The following is a 10,782-nucleotide window of genomic DNA, read 5'->3' as shown; positions in this document are numbered from 1 at the left end:
TATATATATTGTATATTATGTATATATTGTAGCATATAAATAATTCTAAGTATAGACAAAGAAATATTGCGAAAAGAAGCTCATGGGTAGAAGCAATAAATTTTATTACCAAAAAATGACATATCTTTCTTAGTCATCCTTCCCCCAATGGAATGAGCACAACAAGGTACTAATACCACCATTAGAAGGAAAAAAACTAAGGAAGATGTGCCAAAATACAAGTTACATATTATTCTATGTATTATCTCTAACAAATCTCATAAATCCTTCAAGGTTCGGAGGAGGTTGCGTTGGTGGTGGTGGAAAAGAAGCTTGTTCATCACCACTTCCGGGCGAAGCCGAATCCTCCGTAAGTTCCGCTATCATTTCTTCATAAGCTTCATCTATCGCCGGTTGTGCTTCTGCAATTCCAAAGTTTCTTCTTTCCGAGCGGATCCAATCTCTAAACAATACTGATTTTTCCAAGCTATCCCTCATAGACGCTCTATGATCACCTATTTGCAGTCTTGCTTGACTGAAAGCGCTCTCTGATGCAACAGTTGAAGCTTGAATTGATAAAATATCCCGAGCCATCCTTGCAAGAACAGGAAAATGTTTTTCCCTTGCCTTCCACCATTCCAAAAGATCAAAAGAGCCGTCTGGATTCTCCTTTTCAAGTCCCTGAGACAAATAAACTTGAAGCTCATTTAGATGTGAAGTTTCATCATAATTTTCACCTTGAGACCCCCTGAACTCCGTCCAAGATTTAAGAGCTTTTAAGCCCGCAACTCTTTTAGAGGATTGTGAGCTAGACGAAGTAGGGGTTGGAATAGTTGGCCTAGCATGCTCTAAGGCAAGTTGATAAGCATTATAAACTGTTTGAGCGTTAATCTTAATTGAAGCTTTTGCATCTGCAAGTGTCGCAATTTCCTCATTTGAAAGATCTAAAGCCTTATAAATATTTGAATACCAAAAATGAGGACCTCCCAATTTCATTGTAGGATTTAGCATTGCAGCAAGACCATAAATAGGAGGGATAGGAAAAAAATATTTTTTAAACTTTTGTTTCATTTCATTTATAGCAAGTTCATAAATATCCCCACCCTCACTAAATTCAACAAACAAATCAGATAGTGCTGCAATATAAACTAAACAGTTTGAAATAGTAGGATAATATTGCCCAGAAAATGCATTTGTTGCAATTTGAAAATGTTCTAAAAAATCTAAAAGAATTTTAACATTAGTCCAATCTTGAGTGGTAAGCATTTCATCATCATCTTCACCACCTACCCGAGAATTAAACGTTGCATTAATTGGGTTTCTATATTCATATGCTACTACTAAACTTTCGTACATACAATTCCATCTAGTCGGGCAAGGTTTAGGAACCTTTCTTTCTCTAAGGCCATATTCATCACATTTTTTAAAATACTCTCTAAGTCTACTTCTACGGTTTGAATAAAAAAGCCAATTAAGAGCCATTCTAACCTTTTCAATTTCTATGTTTAATATTCGCATACCATCACCGACAATTAAATGATAAATATGACAAATACATCTAACATGGAAAATATTAGTAAATGCAGGATTTAGTGTTGTTGTAAGCATGCCTATAGCACTGGTGTTACTAGAAGCATTATCCATTGAAATTGCCATTATTTTATCGCTAAAGCAAAAATATCTACAAATATCTGCAACAGTGTTAGCTATAAATTTACCTGTGTGACGCGAATTAATTATTCTATATGCAATTATGCGTTTTTGCATTATCCATTCTTCATCTATCCAATGACTTGTAACAGTTAGGTAATCACAATCATTACCACTTCTACCAATATCAGTAGTAATAGAAATCCGATTAGGTATATGAGTAAATAAATAACGCAAATATTGTTCATATTCATGTTTGAATTTATAAATATCACTCTTAACTGTTGCGCGAGGCCAACCTTTATAAGTAGGATTAAACACTCTTCTAATATAATGAACCCAATTAGGATTAGAAGCAAAAGTATAAGGTAAGCACATAACAGTAATCATCTTTGCTAATTCTTCACGATCTCTATTTGGATCGTAATATAAAATACCTCCAGTGACAGTGTTAATTCCTGGTTGAACTAGATTTGAACCTGTACTAGGGTTAATCGCAGAATCTACACTTGTCCCCTCTAGATGCGCTTTCATTTGAAAAAATCTAGCCTTATCTCTAGGGTGTGTTTTTATGTGCCTAGTCAAACTACCTGTGCCGCTACGGTCTCCTACATATTTATGCGACATTAATTTCCCACAAGTTTTACACTTAGCCTTATTTTTTTCTCTTACTTGAGTAAAAAAATTCCAAACTAATGATGTTTCTAAGCGTTTAGCAGGTTCTCTATTAAAAGTAGGAGTTTCTACAGGTGGGTCGACCGGTGCATCACTTGGGTTATTAAGAGGACTAGTAGGTGTATCATCTAAATCCGGTGCTTGAGTTTCATCATCATCCTCATTTTCCTCATTATTTTCTAAGATGGTTTCATTAGGATAAAGAGCATTCATAATTTCATCATCTAATCTATCACCTGGTGCAACATTATGATAAAATTCACTATCGGTAAATTGAAAACAAGGGTGATCACTATCAAGAATTACGGAAGGAGGAGGACGTCTAGGTTGGCGACTACTTTCAACTTGCTTATCTTTTCTAGGTCGGGGAGCCGGGGGAAGGGTAGTTGGTTGGCCACTACTTTCACCGGTTTTATCTTTTCCTTTACCAAACATTTTTTTCAAAGTAAATGCCATATTAATTATAATTATGCAAACTAAACCACACAAAAATATATTATAAAAACGTAAGAGTTGAAACGAGTTTACCGGATTGCCGAACAACTTCTTGAAAATTGAAAATCGTTGAACACTTGAAAACTTCAATTCAACAACTTCACAATTTTTCACGAAATTTCAACAATAAATTAAGTAATTGTAGTAGAGAGATTGAGAGAGATTGAGAGATATTGAGAGATATTGATGAATTGGTGAATAAAAATGAAAGAATGAGGGGGTATTTATAGTTGAGAAATGGGGAAAAGTGTAATTATATAAAGTTTGGGGTTAAAATAAAGTTTGGGGGCCAAATGGCCATTTTTTTAACTTAAAAACGGTCATATTTTCAGCCCAAACGGCTAGATTTTAAATATGGCCGTTTGATTTTTTTTTTTTTTTTTTTTTTTTTTTTAAAATAGCCGTTGGGCCCGCCAGGCCCGCCAGGACCGGCCCAGGCCCGCCTGCCGGTCCCGGGCCAAACGGTCCCGGGCTCGTGGGCTCAACCATGGAGACCAGCCCGTGACGGGCTCAGAGGCCCACCAAGACCGGCCCACCCAGGACCGGCCCACCAGGCCCACCAGGCCCGTTAGGACCGCGGGCCCGGTCCGGTCCGGTTCAGGCCCGGCCCACCGAGCAGCATTACTCTCGCGTGATGATATCAGTTAATTGTCGTTCTAACACTGGTGTTTTGCTGGTATTTTTCTTTGGTCTCCCTCTTCCTTCCATTTCTGGCGAAGGCGCAGGTTAGCTAGCACCTAACGTGTACCGAGAGAAAAAAGGATTATTGTATATTTTTTATATATCAATATATATATATATATATATATTTTATATATATTTGGCTAGTAATTATTTTTGACTAATCTGCCAAATGTGTAATTTGCTCTAGTTTGTTTGCTTTTGGACTAATATTCCGAATGTGTCCTTACATGCCTCAAGCTACATTCAGTACAATCTTCTAACAACTTTTACATTACAAACTCATAGCCAACCCAAGAGATTCAAATAAGAAAAAATGAACCAAAAAAAAAGAGAAAAAATAAAAGTCAAATTGACAAAACCCAAAAAAAATTATATATGCATGGGAGATCAGCAACGAAAGAGCCCCGAGTTGAAGCTGCATGTGAAAACCATTCCTTTTTTCTTTTCTTTTTTATCCAATAACTCTTAATATTTCAAACTTGATACCATCTCTTTTCATCTCAAATTACAAAAAAAAGAAGAAGAGGAAGATTAGAAGAATCAGCTAAGCCAAAAACAAAGTTAATTGAAGGGTTTATGCACTTCAATCATGCTCCTTTTCTACCTAATCTGGTCTTCCTAATGTGAACTCCAAGCTAGGATTTCTCTGATCCAAACTGCAACCTACATAACTCACTGGCCTTGAATATTCACGTTCCTGCAAAATATATTATCTTCACACATTTAGTTCAAATTTAAACTCCAGAACTATTGGACACATTTGGGAGAAACGGGGAAGTCTCATTTCCCATTGATAAGCTAGATCCAATACACTAAAGTCTTTGCAAAAATAACTAAGAATCTAGTAAAGATTGCTCCTTGATTTTAATTGACTCGTTTAAAACGTCGAATAAATGTGAAATTTAAGTTACAATTTGGGCTAAAACAACTAACATTTGATTAAGTTGACATAATTACGGAATTATACAACAACAACAATAACATACCCAGTAGTATCCCACACCGTGGGGTCTGGGGAATTTAGTGTGTACGCAGACCTTACTCCTACCTTGTGAGGATAGAGAGATGTTGTTTTCAATTGACCCTCGACTCAGGAAAGCATAAGCACCATATTAATGAAAATATTGACAAGAAGGGACAGCACCAAAAAGCCATATAAAAGCAGAATAAAAACAACAAGATAGTAAGGTGATCAACAATAAAAGAAAATAATGGTTAGTCATAAAAACCTACTACTAACAGAAAGCGAAACTGCGTGCCAATACTACTATTATGAACACACTAGACTACCTACTCTACTACCCTAATCCTCGACATCCATACCTTCCTATCAAGGGCCATGTCCTCGGTCAGCTGAAGGTATGCCATGTCTTGCCTAATCACCTCTCCCCACCTCTTCTTTGGCCTACCTCTACCTCTCCGTAGGCCCTCCAATGTCAACATCTCACACCTCCTCACTGGGGCGTCTGTGCTCCTCCTCCTCACATGACCAAACTACCTAAGTCGCGTTTCCCGCATCTTGTCCTCAATAAGGGCCACATCCACCTTATCGCGAATAACCTCATTTCTAATCCTATCTAACCTGGTGTGCCCACACATCCATCTCAACATTCTCATCTCTACTACCTTCATCTTTTGGTACATAACCGATCTTGACTGGCCAACACTCAACCCCATACAATATCGTCGGTCTGACCACCACTCTGTAGAAATTACCTTTAAGTTTCGGTGGCACGTTCTTGTCACACAAAACATCGAAAGCGAGTCTATATTTCATCCATCCTGCCCCAATACGATGTCAGAAGAAAATATTGCTTTTGAGGTTCATAGATAAATTATAACTATATTAGTTTGAAGTTTATGGGTTCTGAATTTGTCACAAAACTCATAGTTTATCTTAGTTAATGGGTTCGTAATTAAATATTTATATATATTTAATATATTTTCTAGTACAAATTCAATATTTAAGCAAATGTGACGGCACGAATAGGCTAGTTCCGACTGCATTAATAGATTTGACACTTGTACGGTATAGAACGAGAAAAGAATGAGGGATGTAGTACCTCTATATGGTGGCCAGATCTTTGTTGAGATGGAAAAGAGGTTGATCTGAGGCCATTCGCGTCATTGAAGTTTGCTTGTGACCATCTTTCTCTACTGCCGCTGAAAATTCAAGTAGAAAATAAACATTTCAGCATGTACTGTCATATATGTCGATAACCTTATTAATGAAGCACGGAAGTAATACGGTTAAATCTTTCTGTAATAACCTTACTTGTTATGAGATATTTGCCTGTTATGGCGAACTGTTATTATAGAGCATATATTATATTATAACATAACATGACCATTAGCAATATTATTATAAAGAGACATGGTTGGACTAAATAGGACCAGTTGTAAATAGGAGACGTCCTCCTATCTTTGGTGTAAGTTATCCTACTAACCCAACCACACTAGTGAAAGCTTGCGTTTATGGATTCAATTTAAGAAAAAAATAATCTACAATGAATAAATTACCTTCAGAATGAAATATTATTTCTTTATAAAGTTAGTGGTTTGACTTGTGCATAATATATACTATATGTCTTTAATTTTAAGGTTTTAGCATATTTCTTAAGAAAGATATTTAATAGCCTTAATTATATTATAAGATCATTTATCTAAAATATCCACTATATATCTCTTAAACGTTTCACTTAATTAACCATAATCACATCAAGCCGTTTTAGCTTCTTTCATCTCTCTCGGCTTATCCAGCTTTAACTTTTGTTATAGGTCCACTCTTTAGCCTGTTGAGAAGAATTAGGCTTATTCAGATTCTTTCATATTTATGTGGATTTTCTGGACTATGTATACTTGCTTTGAAGAAGAACTAGGAATACGTTTAAGGAACTCACCAAAAGAATAAAATTAAGGAAAAGGACAAGTTATAGAAACAGGTTTTCCTAATTAATACGTACATAGAAGCTGCATTTTACCAAGATATGATTGTTTTCTAATACATATATTAAGCACACATAGAAAAGACAAAAGAAGCCCACACGAACACCATGCAAACTTTAAACAAATATTACTATAATTTTGAGAAAGGGAGAGCACTTAAGTCAAGATACAGGTCTTTTTTTGGACCTATCTGTAAAAGTCTCCTCGTGAAGAGAATAACAACAAAGTAAAGTAAAAGGGTTTGTCTATTAGATTAAATAATTCCAAAATGCAAAGAGAAAGAAAAAGAAAAGATAAAGTGCTAGTTGCAGTAATTAAATGCTATACTACAGGAGTATTTGAATACTATCTTTCTTTTTATATGCTTCAGGTGAAAAAGAAATATGAAACCAATTAAAGAATAGAGTGCAGTACTACAAGATAATCAAAAAAGAAGAAAAGAAGAGGAAAATGAAGCAGAAGATAAAGTAAAAGCTGTCACAAGAACTCTTTTATATATTCTTTAGAAAATGATGTACGTGGGTTTGCATTTCTAAGATTCAGTCCATGCAAAAGAAAAAGGAAACCTGTTACCCTCTTTAACAAATTCTATTCATCACTCCATCATTACTTCAAAAGTTGTATGTGAGACATACTTAGCTCATTTTTCAGTTACTCATAAAATATTTACAAGTATTAATAGTATATGTGATGGAAGAAGAATGACATATAATTTATGGTTCGAGTCGTGAAAGCAGTCATTAATGCTTGTATTAGAGTAAACTATCTTACATCATCGATGCGGCCTTTCCCTGGATTTTACGTAAACGCGAAATACCTTGCAAACCGGACTATTTTTTGATAAAGAAGAGTAGAAAGAATAAAAGAAAGGATATTTAAGTTAGAGTTTAACTAATACGATGTATTACAATTCACTTTTACCTGTTATATTAAGTAATTGTAGTACTTCTCTATTTCATGATTACATTTTCACTTTTTACGGAGCCACTTGTAAATATCTTTAGCTGATGTGATAGCGGAAAGATTTATTTGCACGGTCAGTATAGTTTAACCTATTATGACAGATTAATTAATAGCTATTTTTATTGTCAATTATTACTTATTATAGAGATTCACACGTAATAACCTACAAGTGACATGGTCATGTAATATCTAATTGATTTTTTCTAATACTCAAAGGTTTATATTTATGTGTTGTACCTTGAGGAGTTGCTCCAAAGAGTAGGAGTTGTAGTTGAAGGATCATCAAATCCATCAGATGGTCCTCTCTGATCCAAAATCCTGTCTATTTTTAAGAGATCTTCTTCACTTGACCCATCTGATTGCCCTAAAAAAATAACATAATCAAACTCTAATATATACATAAGTATCAATATAATGTACTATGGACAATAGTACAGAAGCCAATAATTTTTATTGATTGATTTTTAGTAATTGTTATGGTGTAAATGATTTCAATAACAAGGGGCTAAGGTTAAGGATTAGCAGAAAGTTATATAAAAACAGAAGTCTAGAGCAAGATTAATTAATTACCTGAGGAAGCTGCAGGTTTGTCAGTGGTTTTAACAGTGCGATACATCTGCATTGGAAAAGCATTTTAGAATTTTAGACAATCATTTAACAAATACTAAAAGATTTTAATTAACCACTATACTTATATCTCTCTAACATATGGACTATATTCTTAAACATAAGGTTGCAAAAGAAAAAGAAAAAGAAAGAAATTTTAATACCAGTCTACAACAAGTATAAGTTATATGTACTGCATAACAGTATTAATATTTTAATACCATTAATTTGAAGTAGTTACCTTCAAAAACAATTAACTGTTTATAACAAACATCATCTGTTAACTTAGGAGATAGAGTAAATGTCTTGTTATAACAACTTAAATTACGTTTATAGTGTAGAAATATTTTATACTATCAGTTTATATTACTTAAATCCTTCAATATATAAAAAAATTCAATTTCCCATTACACATAAATCTCACATGGACAATTATTTTCTTGGCATAATAAGGGCAAAGAAGGGCAGTCTGTTCCATAGAGTATCTTGCGTTCACGCAGGTTCGGAAGAAAGGTCGCATGTCCAAGCAGTGGCGAAACTAAAAATTTTCTCAGAGTGTTCAAAGTCGAAAAAAGTGAAAAAAATTCTCGACAAAGGATGTTCAGTATATGTTATATACCTTTAAAATCTAATATTTTATCTATATTTAAAGTGTAAGTTTTCGACGAAATGTGGTGGTGTAGACAGTCTAATATAATACAAGCATTAGTTGCTGTTTTCACAACTCGAACCTGTAACCTATAGATCATATAGAGAAACTCTACGCAAAAGAAAAAGATAGAAAGAAAGAAAGAAGGGTGAGAAAGTTGAGTTCTGGGGAAAATTTCTAGGTCAAATGTTTCTTAAAAATTGATTCATTAATCACGAGGTTGATGTTTTTGATGAGGTAGAAGAAGAAGTAATTATAGCAGCTAGCTGTGTTATTATTATTGAATAATGATGACTTACTTTTGTCAGTTACAACCCCAGTACCCCTTATCATCCTTACTACAGTAAGATTTCTAATTTCCAAGTGTTTTCTTTTTCTCTCTCTTTGTTTTCTTTCTTTATCTCTGCAATACTATCAGAAACACCAGACTTCTTTTCTTTAATTCATTCATTCAGTCATTCACTGCATTCATCGGCTATTGTGCCGGAGGAAGAATTCACCCACAGAAAAAGACATAGAAAAGAGAAAAGTATTGAAACTGAGTTTTTTTTTTCCCCTTGTTTTTATGTTAAAGTTTTCATTTTGCTTTACCTGTAAATGGCTTTTGACATGAGCTAGAGTGAGATCTTTGACATCCATTAGCTCCAAGACTGATTTTGGTGTAGCCCCTAAAAATCAAGAAAATCCAATATTAGACCTTTGTTATTATCCCAGCTAATAAGACATTATGTAATCAAAAATCAAATCACCAAAAAATGAACATAAAAAATAAAAGAAAAAAACTCAAACTAGTCTATTGGAAATAACCCATTTATGTTCTCATGGGTAATGTCTGGGTGCATATTATCCTGTCCAGACTACACTTGTGAGATTCTACTGAATTTGTTATTGTTGTAAAAAAACTCAAACAAAGGGATGAACAAAAAGTAAGAATTTCAAGGCTTATGAGTTCATCATATAAAAATAAGTGTAAGTTCAATTCTCACCGTAAGTTTCGTTGATATTTTCTGAAAATCTTAGTAGTGCAATATTATGTAAGTATTCAAAAAACAAATCCCTAAAAATGAAATCTTGAGAGGAAAAAACTCAAACTAGGGGTTGAACATAAAGTAAGAGAATTGGGATTTACTTTCATGGCCACCAAGAAGTTCCACAGCATGAACAAACCGAGCATGAAGTGAAGTAGTCCATCGCATACGAGGCGCCCTCATACTTCTTTTTCCTGGAAATTTTGGTAAAAATCTTGATCTCATATAACTATGAGAAGTTGTTTCATTTGAATGACCTAATCCAACTCCATATTGGCTATGGTGATGGTGAAATCTATTAGCCATTGGTATCCGGTAAGCATTTGATAGATGATCAGAACTTCCATTGAAATTATAAGGTGAAAAGAGAGATCCAAATCTCTTTGGATCTTTTTCCAAGAAATTAGGGAAAGAATAATTTTGATGATAAATTGGAATACCCTTTATAGGCCTCATCAAAGTACTCTCTGAAGAAACATCTAATAATGAAACCCCATTGTTTATATTATTCATTTGGCTATTTTGTTGAAGCAAATAGTTGTTTTGGCTTTGATGGGGTAAAGGGTTTCTTGGAAAAGTCCTACTTTCACTATTAAACAAGCTTTTTTCTTTATTAATGGTAGTGGGATGAGCTAAAGAAAGCTCAGTGAGACAATTTGTTGGCTTTGAAGATGGAGAAGAAGAACTATTTGGAGGGCTAATGTGAAGAGAAAGATCAGGAATTGGATTTGAAGAAGATGGAGGTTGAACAAAAACCCCTTCTAAGGGCATTTTTGTGGATAAATCTTTGAAATAATTAAGACTTCAAGATTATGGTGGCTTTGGCTTTTTCTTATTTGTTAACCCCCAGAAAACCTCCAAATTGATGAAAAATAGAGTAAAAGTTGCACACTTGATGAAGTAAAAGAAAAGAAAGATATGTGAAAAGGGGAAAAGAAAGAAGAACAAACTTCAAGTTTGATTCTTGATGATAGATTTAAGTGGAAAAAGTGAGAGAGATAAAGAGCTAGTTGGAGAATGTAAAAAGCTAGGTGTAAGTAATAAAAAGAGGGCAAAGATTTAAGCTCTTTTATCTTCTTTTAAGTGGACATGTTTGATAAAGAGGGA

The 10,782-nt window shown here is 34.2% G+C and overlaps 1 protein-coding gene across 1 annotated transcript; it reads right to left on the bottom strand.

Moving 5' to 3' along the window:
* Window positions 1-3,892: 3,892 nt before the first annotated feature.
* Window positions 3,893-10,581, bottom strand: LOC107813395 (transcription repressor KAN1-like). The gene is made up of 6 exons (XM_016638664.2): window positions 9,777-10,581; window positions 9,239-9,315; window positions 7,963-8,008; window positions 7,630-7,756; window positions 5,547-5,646; window positions 3,893-4,180 (listed from the first exon to the last, which is right to left on the bottom strand). The coding sequence occupies exons 1-6, from the start codon at window positions 10,444-10,446 to the stop codon at window positions 4,088-4,090; spliced, it is 1,113 nt and encodes a 370-aa protein (XP_016494150.1). The 5' UTR covers window positions 10,447-10,581; the 3' UTR covers window positions 3,893-4,087.
* Between the last annotated feature and the right edge of the window lie 201 nt (window positions 10,582-10,782).

This window comes from Nicotiana tabacum, chromosome 13 (genome assembly GCF_000715075.1).
Source record: "Nicotiana tabacum cultivar K326 chromosome 13, ASM71507v2, whole genome shotgun sequence".
NCBI classification, from domain to species: Eukaryota; Viridiplantae; Streptophyta; class Magnoliopsida; order Solanales; family Solanaceae; genus Nicotiana; species Nicotiana tabacum.
The sequence above is the reverse complement of the archived record's forward strand: the minus strand, read 5'-3'. Positions and strand labels throughout refer to the sequence as shown.